General features: G+C 39.7%; 1 protein-coding gene across 1 annotated transcript in view; it reads right to left on the minus strand.

Annotated features, from left to right (window-relative positions):
• Positions 1-20085, minus strand: part of heatr1 (HEAT repeat containing 1) — a 103539-nt gene that overhangs the window by 47110 nt on the left and 36344 nt on the right. The window contains exons 12-18 of the mRNA XM_073050569.1: positions 19944-20051; positions 17941-18036; positions 14128-14216; positions 13215-13426; positions 8940-9061; positions 3447-3641; positions 1771-1954 (exon numbers count right to left, since the gene is read on the minus strand). Coding sequence (XP_072906670.1) covers positions 1771-1954; positions 3447-3641; positions 8940-9061; positions 13215-13426; positions 14128-14216; positions 17941-18036; positions 19944-20051 — 1006 coding nt within the window. The remainder of the gene's footprint in view (positions 1-1770; positions 1955-3446; positions 3642-8939; positions 9062-13214; positions 13427-14127; positions 14217-17940; positions 18037-19943; positions 20052-20085) is intronic.

The following is a 20085-nucleotide window of genomic DNA, read 5'->3' on the forward strand; positions in this document are numbered from 1 at the left end:
GAAACTAAAGAGTTGTAGACACAGTTCAGCACATCACAGAAATCGGCCTCCTCTCTATGGACTCAAGTCTATACTTCTTGCTGCCTCATTAAAACAGCCAGAATAATCAAAGACCCTGTCCACCTCATTTTCTCTGCAGGAAAAGCAGAAGATGCAAAAGCCTGAAAGTATACACCTCCAGGTTCAAGGACAGCTTCAATCCAGCTGTTAGCAGACTCTAGAATGGACCTCGTATGACAAGGTGGACTCTTCACCTCACAATCTACCTTGTTAAGGTCTTTCACTTTATTGTTTACCTGTACTGTACTTTCTCTGTAGGTTTACACTTCATTGTTATTGTTCTGCCTTGTTCTATCTCAACCCATTGTGTAATGGTTTGATCTGTGTGAACAGTGTATACAAGCCTTTCACTGTGTCTTGGTACATGTGACAATAATAAACTGATATCCAATAACTTTTTTGTAGCAAAGTGAAGAGTGAGATCACTGGTCATGTTATCAGCTGCGTTTATGACTACACTGAAAATACAGCAGCCCTGGGCAAGACCTAGCTTGTGATTTCACCAATGACATGTCTCAATAACGCTTCTGGAGCATTGCCGAGGGGAAATGGGTGGTTTACATTGCAATCTTGACTTTAACATACTTCTGACAAGATGGCACTAGCAAACAAGGTGGCCAACAATGACGTCCTTCAGACAGTTCACAAAACTACTTTTTACTACTTCTTTCAAATATGATTCTGCTAAGCTCCATGCAATTGGAACCTGTAATTTATATTTCAATGGTGTGGTTTTGGACTGACTGAGGGATCTGTCTCTGAGAGTTCAGTGAGGGTTGGAGTGGAGTTTGCGGTCTGCAGGCCAAGAGGACAGGAGGTGGAGCGTGAGCATGTGATTAACTCAATTTCTCGCCAACCAGAGCAGAAGGTAAGTGGGTGTTCGGCACCGTCGGTCTGCGTCTGACCAGTCTCTTTCGCACTCGGTGCTGCGGGGAAGATGCCAGAATCTCTTGGGACTTGGGCAAGGTCTGATCAACATGGTTTGTGGATTGGACTTGTGCATTTCTGGTTATTCCTTTTTTGTTGCTATGTTGTGTGATTTTAATTGAAGTGGACTGACTCTGTGGCCTGCAGTCAATGAATGACACAGCGCTAAACTGAACTACACTGAATATTCCAAGATTATTTCAAAGTCCTGTGGTCTGATGTTTAATACTTTGTGCGTTATTCACTCAGTTTTTTGCCATTTGCATTATATGTTGCTTTTATTTTGCAAATTGAGTGCTCAATGTTTTCTTTGAATGGGTTCCATGGTTTCGTTTCATGGCTGTCTGCAAGACGACGAATCTCAGGGTTGTGTATTGTATACATACTTTGAACCATCGTAGAGTTGTAATTTCTAAAATGACTAACTTAGCTCTGGAAAAATGTGACTTATTTTATACTTTTGCCAATCATTCTAAAAGAGCATAATGACAAATGCCCTAATGTACGACAGTGGCCAGCAAAAATGTGAGTTCTCTGACAGTAACCTTTTTACATTAATAAATATATTAGCACACTAAAATGTTAAATTGCTGAATTAACAAATCTCAGTTCTAACTGGGCAAAATAAAAATTAGGTCCCATGTTGTCTGCAAACAAATGAACTCCAAAACTTAATTTTAACAGAAATACTTCCATTTGACTCTTAAAGAAATTCAGCAAGTTATTTCTGCCTAATGTGTGAGTGATGTTAAAAGTACTTGAACTGTCAACAACCAAATTCACCTTCGAGCAGCGATTCAGGCGGTTTGAAAGCCATAATTAAGTTCTTGAGCAGCAAAATGAGTATAAATCCGGATTCTGCACTCCAACCAACATCATCCTTCAAATGCTCCACATACTCAGTAAGCAGCTCCACTGGTACCACGTTCCCTTCAATATGATGAAGATGCCACTTCCGCGAAATTTTCTGCAACGTTGAATGAGAAGTGATGAAGTCACACTGGAAGTGTTAACAAACTGATTTTTTCCATGAGATGTAGGACTATTTCTGTTTGGGGTATGCTTTGGAGACAGCTACCTAATTTTCCTCCCCATATCATAAGCACAAGAGATTCTGCAGATGCTGGAAACTCACAGTAACACACAAAATGCTGGAGGGACTTGGCAGGTTGGGCAGCATCTGTGGAAAAGAATGTTTTGGGACTAGACCCTTCATCAAGACATGCTGACATTTTGTTACTCCTGCTCATATCTTTAACTTTTAACACTAATCAGGTTGATGTTAAGTGCTAGAATAGAATAAAAGAATCATATTTATTTACAATTGCTTAACAGTAAGGAGGTCAGAATCCAAGCCAGTGCATACTAAGAAGACAGAGTAAATTAGTGCTAAATGGTAATGTGATAATGAAGGGAGCAGTTCAAATTTGTTATTGGATATAGAATGGAATTAATTTTTAGCTTGAAATTCACATTCCAGTAATTTAATTAAAACTTGCGATTGAAATTTTTAGGTAAAAGACTGGGATTAGTAAGACTGTTTAATAAAACTTAAAAGATATCCAGTATTATAGAAGACTCTGGAGTGCAAAGTGCAGTACCACAAACAGGGTACAACTGATTTTACAACATCCATTCAGTTACTCAGATCAGTGCTGCAAAAAAAGAGTTCTGTCAGATAAATTTCAGGTTAACTAGTTCTTTTCAAACTTTTTTTGAGAAAACATGGGATAGTGGTCCCCATAAAGTTGGCTGGAGGTTTCTCATCTCACAAAACACAGGACACGCCTTAAAACAATACCATTGAGGGAATTCAATGTTAAGAAAAACACAGCGCTCAGTTTTAGAGATGCATACCTTTTAAAAAAAAATGGGCATTCAATCTTTATACAGGGGGTAAGTACATGGAACGAGTTGCCACAGGAAGTGGTCGAGATGGATACAATTGCAATATCTAAGTGGCATTTGATAAGTTTATGTGGGAGGAGGACTTGGAGGATTATGGGCCAAATGTGGACAACTGAGATGAGCAGAGATGAGCTGTTGTCATGGACCAGATGGGCCAAAGGGTCTGTTTCCATGCTGTAGTTTTATATGACTTTGACAGTAATCATACTGAATATCCTCTTGACAATGAAACAACATTATAACCATTCCCACAGAGCATTTTCTGTTTTTCAGCAGTGCCAAAGCTCATCTCAGAAGAGTAGGAACTTGGGTGAATGCAAGGAGGTGTTTGTGGAACTGGTGTAAGTTGACACTATAAAGCTGTAGCAATCCCAGTTAAAATGCACAAATTGACTTTAATCAACTTTCCATTACAATAGCCAAAAGAAGTCCAAAGGAAACTTTTGACAAAGAGAAAAAGCAAGCAAAAGATTAAAATATTAGAAGCAAAATATTGCCATCTGCTTTAAATATTAAAAAGCTGTAGCACTTGTATCATTAAAGACTCTTACCCAGTCTCTGCTTTTTGAAACTAGTTTCTTCAGTTTCTTCTCTAAAACACCATACACTTGTAAAGCATGTTGCAAATAATCTGGATCTGGCTGCATCTCTAAGGTCTGGACTACAGCAAAACTCAGTACCACAGAGTTGAGCTTCTGCTTCAGGGTTGAGGTTTCTTTTTTAATAACTTGCACAATGTTTCCTATCTGTGGACAAAGCAATTATTAATGTCAAAATTCATTGGAATAATAGGATTTTATGCTGCTTGATACAAGAGCTCACTTTCTCACTCAGTACAGGCAGTCCCCGGGTTACGTAAGAGTTCCGTTCCTGAGTCCGTCTTTAAGTCGGATTTGTACGTAAGTCGGAACAAGTACATCCGGTATTATTTAGTGTCAGTTAGTCAAACATTTGTCTTAGTATATATTTTACCTTTCTATGCATATAAAACACTTAAGAAACTTATGTATTCCAATAATTAAACCACTGCGTTGCTTAGTAATAATTGTAGCTTTCATCGGGGCAGGGCCTTTCACATGCTCCATTATTCTCACTTTATCCGTTATCCTTTAAAATTGTTCTGATCGTTGACCGACGGTAGCCTAACGCTTTTCCAATGACCGATGGCATTTCACCTCTTTCCAAAAACTTTATTTTTTCCACTTTATTTTCAATCGTGATCGCTTCCTATCAATGGAACAGAAACACTGCGGGCGGCGGGTCCCAACCTCTGCTGGGTCCTAAGGACCACCACACTGAATTCCCTGGGTCCGAAAGTCCATCGCACTGAGATAGGTTAAATGGGACAAGTGGGGGCTGTGCTGGGTTTGGGTATTTGATCCTCCACAATATTCCACGTGGGAATTTAAACTGGAGGTGGCAGTGCTTTTTTTTTTACGAGGTCGAGTTGCGAGCTCGACATCAACCCGGCACGGAAGCGGTCTGTCTCTGGATCGAACTCAGGAAACTCCGTTCTCCAGCCCGGCACTGATCTCACTGCGCCACCAGCCAACTGGAACAGGGGGTGGGGGGGGGGGGGGCGCGGGGTCAGGGTGAATCTTACTAAGAAAAATTTAAGCCAAATACAAAGTTAAACACTCAACACAGTGTCAATGGCAACTACTTAAAATGGCGGACTGCATTCTCCTTCCTCGGTTTGTAAGTATGAGTTGTCCGTAAGTCGGAAGTTCGTAACTCGGGAACTACCTGTATTAATTTAAATCAACATTTCTCTTTCCTTTAACCACTGGTCAATTTAAGTATTTCCCAGTTTTATTGTGGACAATAAAATAGAAATTAGTTAATTGATGACTGTTTGAGAAACCTTCTGAATGAACATTTTCTAATCAGAAGTTACATGACTATTTCTTTGCCATTCTAAGATAGCTCTAATTCATAAACCTACAGTAGTATCGTTTAATGGAACAGTTACTAGCTATGAACTCCATGCTTTCCATATTTCACAAACAACATCAGTTCCACTGTTAATATTTAATTTCTTTTAGTATGCTTAATCCTATTTGAATTGTTCATTTTTCATTTTGTTTCGTACATTTACTCTCTGCAATATTTAATTTCAAGTTTTGACTTTTATTCATTTTTAATCTTTTTTTAATTGATTTAAAATATATGAAGACAAATACAAATCAGAAGTTATATCAAATACATATTCCAATGAAAGTACAAACAACAAAAAAGGGGTGTACACTGTCAAAATCATATATAGTATAATATTGAACTCAATATCCACAACTCCTCTTAACAATTCAAAAGAAAAGATCAAAAATTGCCATTATTAAGAAAAAGGAAAAAAACCCACTAAACTAACCTAAAACAAAAAAAAAGACTGGGCATTCCACTTGAGGATATAATTACAAATAAAAGGGGAAAAATCCTTCCGGTCAAATCTGAAAAGTCATGAAGAAGAAGGAAAAAAATTACTTAAAAAAGTGAAAAAAAAGAGAAGAAAATTTAAATCATGTGAAAATATTGAATGAAAGGTCGCCAGGTTTGCTCAAATTCAAAAGATGTATCAAACATCCGACTTCTAATTTTCTCCAAGCTTAAACACGGCATAATGGAGGAGAGCCAAATAAAAAAAAACAGTAGGTGGATTAGGATCTTTCCAATCCAACCAAATAGCTCTCCTAGTCAATAAAGTTGAAAAAGCTATGATATGTTGAGCGGAAGCAGAAACATTTCCTGCTTCCTTTGGAGTGATCCCAAAAATTGCCGTAAGTGAATTAGGTTGTTGGTCCAAAGCTATGACTTTGGATAACGTTCTAAAAACATCGCTCCAGAAATTATTTAATGTTATACAAGACCAAAACATACGAGTTAAGGTAGCCACCTCAGCATTACATCTATCACAGGTGGGATTTATATTAGAAAAAATATGCGCTAGTTTATCTTTTGACATATGCATTACCTTGAACTGAATCAAGGAGTGAAGGGCACAAATGGATGAATTGTTGACTAAATGATAAATTTTATTCCATTGATCATCTGAAAGTGACTCCCGAAGGGGGGGGGGGCGGGGGGAGAGAGAGAAAACCTATCGTATTACTGGGTGAACAAGTAGTTTTTGGGGTACAGCAAGTCTGTGTCTTTATTGATGATTGCTGCACGCTTGAGTGCTCAGTGGAGGGCACTGATGCTTTTTTGCTGGTGGTGGGGTGGGGGGGATCGTTGCCTTGCTGCTGCTTGTGCGTGGGAGGGGAAAGTTTGGGGGGGACTCTGGGGTTCTAACATTTAACTGTCATTCATTCTTTGGGGCACTCCTCTGTTTTCATAGATGTTTGCAAAGAAAAAGAATTTCAGGATGTATATTGTATACATTTCTCTGTCATTAAATGTACCTATTGAAAGATTATATCTTATTTTTTCATAACCACTGCTTTCCCATCCTAACAAATGTCCAGCCCTAGTTTATCACTGCAAAATTTAAAAGAAGCCAAGAGATTGGGAATGTGTCTTTGGAGCATGACGTTTACAATTATTCAACAAGATGACACATGCCTCTCTATTTGTCAAGAGAGGCAAGACTTTATGATCAATTCTTCAACTCCAAGTCTAGTGAAAGATCTCCATTGTAGAGAACAGGGCTAAGGGGGTGGGCAGGAGTTAAAAATATACAGGATTACAGAAGAAGTACGAAGAAAATTGAAGAACTAATGATAAGAAAACCAAAGACAAAGTAAAAAATAAACTGGAATTGAAATAATATTCTCACAGGTACTAAGCTTGTATTGCGTACTGTTCATACAGATCAATATCATTTTGGTACACTGAGGTAGAATAAGTTATAATTTAAAAATGCAGAATGAAGTGTAACAGCTACAGAAAAAGTATGTAGAGAGTAAGGTGCAGAATGTTAAAGAGGTAGATCACTAGAACAAGAATCAATTTTATTGTACTAGGGAGCCATTCAATAATCTTACAATAGCTAGGCAGAAGCTGTCCTTGAGCCTGGTGCATTGTGCTTTCAGGCTTTGTTAAGTTCTGTCCAATGGGTGAGTGGAGAAAACAGAACACCCAGAGAGGGGGTCTTTGATTGTGCTGGCTACTTTACTGAGGCAACGAGAAGTATAAACAGAGTCCATGAGTTTTCCGTGAGGTGTCCACAATTCTCTTGTGGTCACAGGCAAAGGAATTACCAGATCTGGTTAGGTTACATCTTATTGAGCTTCAACAGAAATTGACAAGGGCTGATGGGGTTGTGCTTCAACCTCCTGAGGAAGTTGTTGAGCTTTCTTAGCCATGGCATCTACTTGGTTGGACCAGGACAGGCTATTGGTGATGTTTGTTAGGGCCTCTGTAAGATGAAAGAGCTGATTGCAGACTTCATGAAGAGTAAAGCGAAGGAACACAAACCAATCCTCATAGAGGGATCAGAAGTGGAGAGAGTGAGCAGTTTTAAGTTCCTGGATGTCAAGATCTCTGAGGTCCCAACATATCGATGCAGTTATAAAGACAGCAAGACAGCGACTTTACTTCATTAGGAGTTTGAAGGGATTTGGTATGTCAACAAATACACTCAAAAACTTCTATAAATGTACCGTGGAGAGCATTCTGACAAGCTGCATAACTGTCTGCTATGGGGGAGCTACTGCACAGGATCGAAAGAAGCTGCAAAGGGTTGTAAATTTAGTCGGCTCCATCGTAGGTATTAGCCTACAAAATACCCAGGACATCTTCAAGGAGCGGTGTCTCAGAAAGGCAGCGTCCATTATTAAGGACCTCCAGACTTACATTAGTACCTGCTTTTACTAACCGAAAGAAATCCGAAGATTTTCACTTTTACAAAAAAAGGTGCCCGCTTTAAACTTGTGCTTACCCCGAGAAAGACTACCATGACCGTGAAGCCTTGAGCAGGCAGGTGTGTGCGCATGTGTGTACGTGCCGATTTTTTTCTACAAATCGGTTTTGGCTAAATCTTCCGGATTCTGGTAGGTGAAACTACACTGTACATACATTATTTCTACTTTATATAGGCTGTGTAATTATCATATCATTCCTGCTTTTATTATATGTTCGTGTTATTTTAGGTTTTATGTGTTATTTGGCGTGATTTGGTAGATTATTTTTTGGGTCTGGGAACGCTCAAAGATTTTTCCCATATAAATTAATGGTAATTGCTTCTTTGCTTTATGCCATTTCGGCTTACAAACGGTTTCATAGGAACGCTCTACTTTCGGATAGCGGGGGGAAACCTGTACCCTTTTCTCACTGTACCACTGGATAGGAGGATGAGAGGCTGAAGGCACACACTCAGCAATTCAGGAACAGCTTCTTCCCCTTTACCATCTGATTCCTAAATAGACTTTGAACCCTTGAACACTACCTTACTTATTTAAAAAATATATCATTTGTTTTTTGCATGATTTTTAATCTATTCAATATGTGTATACTGTAATAGATTTATTTTTTTTTCCCCTCTATGTTATGTATTGCATTGAACTGCTGCTGCCAAGTTAACAAATTTCATGACATATGCCGGTGATAATAAACCTGATTCTGATACGAAACTCTCAACCTCAGTGCCGTTGATGCAAGCAGAGACAAGTGCACCACTTCACTCCCTGAAGTCAATGATCAGCTCTTTTGTTTCGCTGACACTGAGAGAAACGTTGTCATGACACTATCGTATAGAACTGTAACTCAAATCAGTTTCAGAAAAAAAGATAAAAGATACAGAAAACCAGAAGCAATTCTGAACAGTTAACAAATACTACATTTGTTTAAGAGAAGGACTTCACAGCTGTGTGGATTACATCGCATCAAGCAGATTGGAGGCTTGATCTTTGGTACTTGACCAGCTTGCCATTATTCCTTACCAAAGCTCACATGATCAATGGCCCCTTGTTATGAATACCAGGCAATAAAAATAAATAGAAGAATACAAGATGAGGGAAGATTACGTCTCATTTGGTCTCCAGGAAAACAAGGTTTGTTCTTACAAAGCAGTACCACCAAGATTAATTTTATACCATATTTTTTCTTACCATTTGAGTCCTTGCAGAAGGCTCCATTGAACACAAGTTTTTGGCCAGGAGCTCAATCATTTTCTGACTTGCCATGCCAACCATTTCTTTCATGTTACAGTTGTCTAAAACTTCCTCAAGCACTGTAAAAACAAGTTGAGCATAAGTTTTAATCAGTCCCAAACATAAGTAGTAACAAAAAGGAGCAAGAAAAAAATTCCTTGAATAGAACAATCATGTAAAGCAGATATAAGGATCAGTAATTTATTCTACCAAAAAGTTGTCCATTCAATCTGTTGAAAGCTGTAGATAGCAGGACTCCATACAATCATTCATAAAAATAACTACACCTATTCCATATTTATGTGCCACATTCTATAGACTAGATGAATGCACAATTAGCTTAAATTATGCACACAAAACTGCAGATGCTGGAAATATTGAAATTGCTGGAGGAACTCAGTAAGTCAAGTGGCATCAGTAGAGGGGAATAAACAGTTGACATTTAGGGTTGAAACATTTTGTCGGGACTGGAAAGATCCTGACTTGCTGAGTTCCTCCAACACCTTACTCCCACATAGGAGATTAGTGGGCAAAATTAGGGCACATGGTGTTGGGGGCAGACTACTGACATGGATTGAAAATTGGCTGGCTGACAGGAAACAAAGAGTAGTGATTAACGGGTCCCTTTCCGAATGGCAGGCTGTGACCAGTGGGGTACCGCAAGGTTCGGTGCTGGGACCACAACTGTTTACAATATACATTAATGATTTAGATGAAGGGATTAAAAGTAACATTAGCAATTTTGCTGATGACACAAAGCTGGGTGGCAGTGTGAGATGTCAGGAGGATGGTATGAGAATGCAGGGTGACTTGGACAGGTTGGGTGAGTGGGCACATGTATGGCAGATACAGTTTAATGTGGATAAATATGAAGTTATCCACTTTGGTGGCAAGAACAGGAAGGCAGATTACTATCTAAGTGGAGTCAAGTTAGGAAAAGGGGAAGTACAACGAGATCTAGGTGTTCTTGTACATCAGTCAATGAAAGCAAGCATGTAGGTATAGCAGGCAGTGAAGAAAGTTAATGGCATGCTGGCCTTTATAACAAGAGGAATTGAGTATAGGAGTAAAGAGGTCCTTCTGCAGCTGTACAGGGCCCTGGTGAGACCCCACCTGGAGTACTGTGTGCAGTTTTGGTCTCTAAATTTGAGGAAGGACATTCTTGCTATTGAGGGAATGCAGCGTAGGTTCACAAGGTTAATTCCCGGAATGGCGGGACTGTCATATGTTGAAAGATTGGAGCGACTGGGCTTGTATACACTGGAATTTAGAAGGATGAGAGGGGATCTGATTGAAACATATAAGATTATTAAGGGATTGGACACGCTGGAGGCAGGAAGCACGTTCCCGCTGATGAGTGAGTCCAGAACTAGAGGCCACAGTTTAAGAATAAGGGGTAGGCCATTTAGAACAGAGATGCGGAAAAACTTTTTCACCCAGAGAGTGGTGGATATGTGGAATGCTCTGCCCCAGAAGGCAGTGGAGGCCAAGTCTCTGGATGCATTCAAGAGAAAGTTAGATAGAGCTCTTATAGATAGCGGGGTCAAGGGATATGGGGAGAGGGCAGGAACGGGGTATTGATTGTGTATGATCAGCCATGATCACAGTGAATGGCGGTGCTGGCTAGAAGGGCCAAATGGCCTACTCCTGCACCTACTGTCTATTGTCTTACTTGTTGTTGAAATTATTTTTTTTTATGTAGGGATACAGCGTGGAATAGGCCCTTCCAGCCCTTTGAGTTGCACCGTCCAGCAACACTGACTTAACCCTAACCAAATCACTGGACAATTTACAATGAAGGCTTAGCAGAGCAGACTCGATGGGCTGAGTGGCTTAATCCTGCTCCTTTTTCTTACTGTCTAAAGGGGTGGGGGGAAGAAGTGCAATAGTGATAGGGGAAGTGCATAGTTAGAGCAGCAGACAGATTCTGTGGAAGTGAAAGGGACACCCAGATGGTAAGTTGCCTCCCAGGTCCACAGCATTCCAAAGGGGGAGTGTGAGCAATCAGACAATGTGGTACATGTTGGTACCAACGACATAGGCAGAAAAAGGGAGGTGGTCCTGGAGAGAATATAGATAGTTAGGTACTAAGCTGAAAAGCAGGACTTCCAGGGTAGTAATCTCTAGATTGCTGCTTATGCCACATGCCAGTAAGGGCAAAAATAGAATGATCCAGCAGGTGAGTGTGCAGCTGAGGAAATGATACAGGGGGCAGGGTTTCAGATTAGGATCTGTTCTGGGGGCTTATACAAAAGAGGGCATGTTACACATGAACTTGAGGGCCACCAATAGCCTTGTGGGCAGGCTTGCTAGAGCTGTTGGGGAGGGTTTAAACTAATTTGACAGGAGGATGTGAAATGCAGTGATAGGGATGTGGATGGGGCAAGTTGGTATACAAGTTGATGCAGTGTGTAGTGATACTGTAAGGAAGGGTAGGCAGATGACAGGGCAAAATTGTAGTCAGTGGGGTAAGTTGAAGTGTAACATGGGAACAATCTCGTAAAGAGTGATGAATACAGAACTGAAGGTGTTATATTTGAATTCACATATTGTATGGAATAAGGTAGATGATCTTATAGTACAGTTACAGATCGATAGGTATGATGCTGTGGGCATTAGAGTCATGGCTCAAAGAAGATTTGAGTGTTGTTGCTCCTACTAAGAAGGTGCTTAAGAAGCTGAAAGATCTGAAGGTAGATAAGTCACTAGGACCAAATGAACTATACCCCAGGGTTCTGAAAAGGGTAACTGAAGATATTGCAGAGGCAGTAGTAATGATTTATTTATTTATTTAGAGCTGAGCAGGCCTTCCTGACCCATGCTGCCCTAGCAACCGCCGACAAACCTGACTAACTCTAACCTAACCATGGGACAATTTACAATGACTAATTAACCCACCCGGTGCATCTTTGGATTGTGGGAGGAAACTGGAAGACCCAGACAAATCCATGCATTCCATGGAGAAGACGTACAGAGACTCCTTACAGAACAGCACCGGAACTGAACTCCAAGCTCCGGAATGCCCCGAGCTGTTATAGTGTCTCACTAACCGTGCCACTACCATGGCGCCCAATCTTTTATTAATCTCTGGACTTTAGAACGGTTCTGGAAGGCTGTAAAACTGCAAATGTCATCCACTTTTAATATTACAGATGAGGTTTTGGGGTATTTGGAGGCAAAGTCAGCATGGTATCCTTCAGGGGCCCACGGAACTAGCATGGATAGAAGATTGGCTGACTGGCAAGAGGCAAAGAGTGTGAATAAAGGGGGTCTTTTCTAATTGTCTGCTGGTGACTAATGGTGTTCCGCAGGGACTGGTGTTGGGACCACTCCACTTCTTTGCAAGTTATATGTCAAGGATTTGGACATTGTGGCCAAGTTTGCGGATGGTACAAAGATAGGTGGAGGGGCAGGGAGTTTGAGGAAGCAGGGAATCTGCATTAACAGGAGAAATTCCAAAAATCAGAGGTGCAAATGGACTTGGGTGTCCTTGTGCAGGATTCCCTAAAGGTTATCTTGCAGTTTGAGTCAAGGCAAATACAATGTTAGTACTTACTTCGAGAGGACTAGAATACAGAAGCATCTATTTAATGCTGAAGCTTTATAAAATATTGGTCAGACTGCACTTGGGAGAATTGTGAGCAGTTTAGGCCCCTTACCGACAAAAAGATGTGCTGCCATTGGAGAGGATCTAGAAGAGGTTCACAAGAATGATTCTGAAAATGAAAGGGTTAATGTATGGGAACGTTTGATGCCTCCGGGCCTGAACTTGCTGGAGTTTAGAAGAATTAGAGAAGATCTAATTGAAACCTATTGAATACTGAAAAGCCTAGATAGAGTGGATGTGGAGAAGATGTTTCCTATAGTGAGGGAGTCTAGGACCAGAAGGCACAGCCTCAGAAGAGAAGGACATCAATTTAGAACAGAGATGAGGAGGAATTTCTTTCAGCAGAAGGTAGTGTATCTGTGGAAGTCACTGCAACAGGAAGCTTTGGAGGCCAAGTCATTAAAAGCGGAGGTTGACAGATTCTTGATTAGTCAGGGCATCAAAGCTTATGGGCAGAAGTCAAGAGAAAGGGGTTGAGAGGGATAATAAACCAGTTATGTTGGAATGGCAGAGCAGACTCAATGGGCTGAATTGCCTGATTGTTTTTTATGTTTAATTCTTTTCCTATGTCTTATGGTCATTACTGTTTGATGTAAACACCATTAGGGCAAGAAAATCACTTTTACCTGCTGGCCAGCCATGAAACAATGGATTCCTGGAGCATATATCTGAATGAACAATGAACTTAGTGATTTTCTGATCAACCGACTGTTTTGATGGGTTGGTCAGCACCATGTAAGGCATTAGTTCCATCCAAATCTGGTGTGTTAGCTGTGCACTCCCATTATGCAGATTTTCCATGTTTAATAAGTTAACTGCTTCTTCAAGAACAACATACCTATTGGCAATTAAAGAACAGTAAGTTGAACTGGCAATAAACATTTAAGCAAAACACATAAATCCTCGTGTGATTTATTAAAATGCAATGAAGCAACATTTTCTTGGCCATCAGTTTTGCAGTTAGTGCAATGTCTTCTTCATCCATTGAGTAGAGATATTGTGCAGCATACATACAATTCATTGTAAATTCTTCCACTCACTCAGTGCATCAAATACTGTGCATTACTCTAGTGCTCTGCAACTAATTAAAGAGGTGCAAACGTACCCAACCCAAATTTGAAAACCTGAACAGTACAGGTCTGTAACAGGTCTCTTTATGAATAATTAAAATATGACACAAGGATATATTAATAAGGCCAAAATTTGATTGTCAGTGCATCAGCGATGGATGGGTTAATGCTAACAATAACCAATCTGACAGGAGGATAGCAAAAAATTAATGCTTTAGCTCCTGATAAACATTTTGTAACTGTTGGAAAGAATGAGATGGCATCAGCCAAGACTCAGTTACCCCCAAATAAAGATGGCTAGCCTTGTTAGTGGTATCTATCTCCTGTTGAAATGTGCTTTTTCAGAACAAACACTTTCGTTTCAACAGGGAGAAAGGAGGGAGATATTTGAATTTCTAATATTAAGTATTTCTAAACATTCTAATTATCTCTAAGCTATATAAACATTTATCTTTATAATGTTACCCACCAGTGTTCATTCTCAGAAAGATTCACCTGTCGAAACAGTGACAAAAGAGAAGAAACTTTCTCTTCGTGGACCAAACGTCTTGAGTAGGCCTAAAAATTAAGCAAAATTACACTTTATCATGAAGTTTAGTTCATTGTTTTACAAAATCTTAGCTTTTTGTTAAGACAGCAGCAGTGGATGACAGCTGCCAAGGTCACCCAAAAATGAATCCTAGACATTGGTCAGTTGCCCAATTAAATAGCAACTCGCTTTTAAAAAAAGCTTCCGAAGAACTTCTGATGAAAGAGCCGGTCTAATTGACAGAGTTATTTTTAAAATGATTGTTATTAACTGTAAATAGTCAAGGAGGGCATCTGTTTATAACTTTTGTACAAGGAGTCCAATAGACACGCTGACATGTGGCATGAGAAATACAACACAAGGAAATATACTGTATACTCAATGGCCGCTACCTTCTCTCCTAAATAAAGGGGCCACTGAGTGGATGTTCATGGTCTTCAGTTGCTGCAGCCCATCCACTTCAAGGTTTGACACGTTGTGCATTGAAAGATGTGCTTCTTAACAACACTGTTATAAGGTGTGGTTATCTGTGATACTGTCGCCTTCCCATCAGCTTGAACCAGCCTGGTCTTTCTCCTCTGACCTCCTTCATTAGAAAGACATTTTCACCCACAAAATTGCCACTCACCGGATGCTTTTTGTTTTTCACACCATTCTCTGCAAACTCTAGAGACCGCTGTGTGTGAAATCCCAAGAGATTAGCAGTGTCTGAGTTACTCAAGCCACGCCATCTGGCACCAACAAACATCCCATACTCAAAGTCACTTCAGTCACATTTCTTCCCAATCTGGTGTTTGCTCTCAACAACTGAATCTCTTTACCACGTCTGCATGCTTTTATGCATTGAGTTGTTGCACGATTAGCTGATTAGATAATTGTATTAATGAGCAGATGTACAGGTGTAACTAATAAAGTGGCCACTGTGTGTATGTTCTACAAGTTAATCTGTCAAACAAATACCGTAGATTCCGGACTACAGAGCGCACCTGATTAAAAGCCGCTGGCTCTAATTTTAGAAATAAAATCAATTTTTTACTTGTACAGGCCGCACCGGATTTTCGGCCGCAGGTGTCCCACGTTGTAATATGAGATATTTACACAGAAAGATATTACACGTGAGGATTTTTTAACTTTTAATTAAATCCATATGGTAACAAACAAATATATATTGCAAATGCTTTTTTTCGAACCGTGCCTGTAATACGGCTACTTTTAAATATACATACGTATCGGTAACACAAATTACGTTGCATATACTTTTTTACTGAACAGCACGAACAACATTCCAATATCTCCTAGCGACTGGTAAAAATATATATACTGCAGCCTACCAGGAAAAGTTATTGATCGCCTTTAACTTAAAAGCAGCGTTTTTGCTCGGGTCTAATGAGCTCGCGTAACGCGATCGGGTCTAATGAGCTCGCGTAACGCGATCGGGTCTAATCGGGTCTAATGTGCTCGGGTCTGATGAGCTCGCGTAACGCGATCGGGTCTAATCGGGTCTAATGTGCTCGGGTCTGATGAGCTCGCGTAATGCCCCCACCTTCCCGTTTATCGCAAACCGGTATCCCACAAGACGCGGCGAAACCAGGTGTGACGTCATAGCATCCCGCGATGTAGTACAGAAAACAAATATAGTTAAAACACTTCTAACTTTAACTAACAAATGAATTACTAAGCGAAAATATTATAAACTAAGTAACTGCCATAAAGGCAGCACAATGCTTTTCTTCGAGTGTTTTCCATGTTGATGAGGGTGAGTACAAATGACTGATTTACAATAATTTAATTGTGAAAGTGCGCTTGATTTATCGTACAATTTCATTGGACCTCTGTGAACTACTCATCAATTTTATTGGTCTACTGTTACGAGGCAAAATGTTTACGAGGCGGCATGAAAAAAAACCATGTATTAGCCGCTCTGGATTAAAGGCCGCAGAGTTCAAAGCTGTTCAAAATGTGGGAAAAAAGTAGCGGCTTATAATCCGGAATCTACGGTACTCATTTGTTTTGCGGAATGCTGATCTTCAAAAATGGAAATTCTTTAGAGACAAAAGGAAATGTTAAATACAATTGACTTCCGACCATGTTTTATTCCACTCAAGTTAGAGACAACATACCTTATGTTGGTTAAATATGATACAAATTTAAGAGAAGATACTCTCAGAATATACTACAGGAAATATTCAGGAAAGGGAGGCAAGAGACATGTAAAAATGAAGCTGTTGTTTTCAATAGGTACACCAAAAAGTGGCAGCAAATTTCATGAATTACTCATCTGGGATAGAACCAGATTTGCATTGCACCTTTTACAACCTCAAAATGCAGAAACACTTTGCGGTAGATGGAGAACTTATGATCTGCGGTCATAGCCACGATACAGAAAACATAGTACCGTAGATGTCGGATTATAAGCCGCTACTTTTTTCCCACATTTTGAACAGCTTTGAACTCTGCGGCCTTTAATACGGTGCGGCTAATGCATTATTTTTTTCATGCCGCCAAAAACATTTTGCCTCGTAACAGTAGACCAATAAAATTGATGAGTAGTTCACAGAGGTCCAATGAAATTGTACGATAAATCAAGCGCACTTTCACAATTAAATTATTGTAAATCAGTCATTTGTACTCACCCTCTTCAACATGGAAAACACTCGAAGAAAAGCATTGTGCTGCCTTTATGGCAGTTATTTAGTTTATAATATTTTCGCTTAGTAATTCATTTTCTAGTTAAAGTTAGAAGTGTTTTAACTATATTTGTTTTCTGTACTACATCGCGGGATGCTATGACGTCACACCCGGTTTCGCCGCGTCTTGTGGGATACCGGTTTGCGATAAACGGGAAGGAGGGGGGGAGCGGCATTAGATCTGAGCGAACGCTGCTTTTAAGTTAAAGGCGATCAATAACTTTTCCTGGTAGGCTGCAGTATATATATTTTTTACCAGTCGTTAGGAGATATTGGAATGTTGTTCAGTAAAAAAGTATACGCAACGTATATTTAAAAGTAGCCGCGTTACAGGCACAGTTCGAAAAAAAGCATTTGCAATATGTATTTGTTTATGTTACCATATGGATTTAATTAAAAGTTAAAAAATCCTCACGTGTAATATCTTTCTGTGTAAATATCTCATATTACAACGTGGGACACCTGCGGCCGAAAATCCGGTGCGGCCTGTACAAGTAAAAAATTGATTTTCTTTCTAAAATTAGAGCCAGCGGCTTTTAATCAGGTGCGCTCTGTAGTCCGGAATCTACGGTAGTTATTTTACGCTAAATACAAGAAAATCTGCAGATGCTAGAAATCTAAAGCAACGTGCACATAATGCAGGAGCAGCTCAGCAGGCCGGGAGGGAGGAAACTTCTTGTATTACTTCTTCGCCTCCCCATACCCCCCAGCTTCTTACTCTGACTTCCTCACTTTCTTTTCAGTCCCAATGAAGGGCCTCGGACCAAAACATTGACAGTTTACTCTTTTCCATAGATGCTGTCTAGCCTGCTGAGTTCCTCCAGCATTTTGTGTGTGCTGCAGTTATTTTTTGCAGCGCAACTGTTGATAGCCAGGTCAACTATGATGGATAGTGAAATTTAAGTACTGGATATAGTACCAGGGACAATTCTCATATTCCTTTCCAGACAGTGCTGCAGCATGTTCTAAAGAGATGTTGCAGGTGAGAAGGTTACCAAGCTGACACAAAATGGGCTTATTACCCAGGCCCAACTTACCACCAATTAGAAGAAAACTCTAAACTCACCTCCAGAGCTTGAAGAGCAACAAGAACTACTTCTGGACTGTCATCTTTTATTCGTTCCAAAATACTTTCTTTCAAGAAAGTATCATCATATCCCTCCTTTAAAAGAAGTTTTCAAATTAATAACAATTCATGCTACCTTCTATGATCAAACAGCTGGCAAATTCAAGTAACATTCCAATGCCTATAGTGTGTCTGACAATAGATATTAAACAGGCATTCATCATGTTCAAGCTGCCGCCCCAAGAAGCTGGCTGATTACGACATACATTATCAGGTTGGAACCAAAATGTTTAAAGCAAAGTGATGCAGAATTATACAATTCTTAGATTTGCAAATTATAAAACCACATTACTTAAATGAAGATCATCACTGAATGCTTATAGCATTGGAAACTACTTGGCCACTATAATTCTATCTACTAGCTTTATGTAAGGAGCAATCCAGCCAATCTCTCAATTCCAGTAAGCCCTGAAAATTCTATCTCCACTGCTACTCTGACATTGCGTGGTGTCAAAATATACACCTTTGTTTTGGATTGCTGTCAAATGTGAACAGTTTGTCTCTACATACACTGTGTTTGAAAGCGTCTTTATCAGAATTCGCTGTGACACCCTCTACTCTACCTGCATAATTTAAGTCCCTTATTGCTGGAATAATTTTTGTAAATTTCTCTAGCACTCTCCATTTACACATTTCCCAATAATCATTTAAGAATGTCTTCCTTTTAAAGAAAAAAAGACATTGAACTACTCAATCTAAAACTATTGTGATATACTGTCAAAATATACTTCAGTAGCTCAATATCTCAAACTGTTAAGGACGTGGTTAAAATTTATTGCCTACAGAATACCTCACTAACACACTATGCTACACTAACATGCAGTGATTAGTAGCTGTTACGTCTAAGGAAGGCTTCATTTCATTTCACATCTCTCGTACATTGAAACCTAGGAGAAAGACTTTTCACAGGCCCTGTAATGACATGGTCTTGGCCTAGAATTAATCACTTATCACTTGTTAACTTCACCATGAGCAGCCTGCCTGTCACTTCAGATAGTTGTAACTTCACAGCATTAACTTGTAAATGGAATGCTTTTAAATTTAGGGATTTGAAAAGTCCCATGACATTCACTTCAATAATCAATTCCTTTACATAGATTTTAGATTACAAAATCTTCGGATAAAGCAAGCAATTAAAAACAATGAAATGGAACTTTCCAGAAGAGATTTGCATTTTATAATATTTAATATTCCTTCCCGGACTTCCCCAAGTACTTTATTGCCAATTTCATAGCTTTGAAATGTAGACAGTTTTGCAATATGGCAACCAATCAGTGTAGAGCAATCAACCACAAACAGAGTATTATAGATAGCTCAGTTTTAATACTCAATAAAACCTAGACATTGGCCAAGAAATTTATTTATTGAGACACACCATGGAATAACCCTCCTGGCCCTCCAAGCTGTGCCAGTCTGTGACCACTGGTTTAACTATAACTTAATCATGGAACAATGTACAATGACCAATTAATCTACTAACCAATACATTTTTGGACTGTAGGTGTGTATGTATTCCATGGCGATGACGTATAGACTCCTTACATATGATGTCAGAATTGAACTCTGATCCCCAAAGCCTTAAGCCAGGGGTTCCTAGCCTGGGGTGCACAAACACCTTGCTAAATGGCATTGCTCCATGGCATTAAAAAAGATTGAGAACCACTACCCTAAGCTGTAATTGTGTCTCGCTAACCGCTATATTACCATAGTGCCTGCCCCTCCTCCAAAATTGTGTCCTGAGACTTTTTATATTCACTGGAGTGAGAAAAACAGGGTCTCATATTAACCTTTCACCTCTCAAAACAACTCTCTTCACTGACATATTAAAGCAGGCTTTTGTGCAGTGAAACAAACAGGGAGTTGCTATTTGGAGGTTCGAATGCTAACAATATGGCTGAACATGCAGAGCGAATACATTGGTCAATAATTAAACCGTGCATTACCTGTGAGGTTTTAATGATTTCCTTTAAGTGTTCCACAGCAGATATTCGGACGTTAAGCCGTGGGTGATTGAGACTCAGCAACAGAGATGTGTCAGAATCTGTCAACAACTAAAATCGTGATATTTTGGTTAGAAGTTATTAA

This window comes from Hemitrygon akajei, chromosome 7 (assembly GCF_048418815.1).
Source record: "Hemitrygon akajei chromosome 7, sHemAka1.3, whole genome shotgun sequence".
Classification (NCBI taxonomy): domain Eukaryota; kingdom Metazoa; phylum Chordata; class Chondrichthyes; order Myliobatiformes; family Dasyatidae; genus Hemitrygon; species Hemitrygon akajei.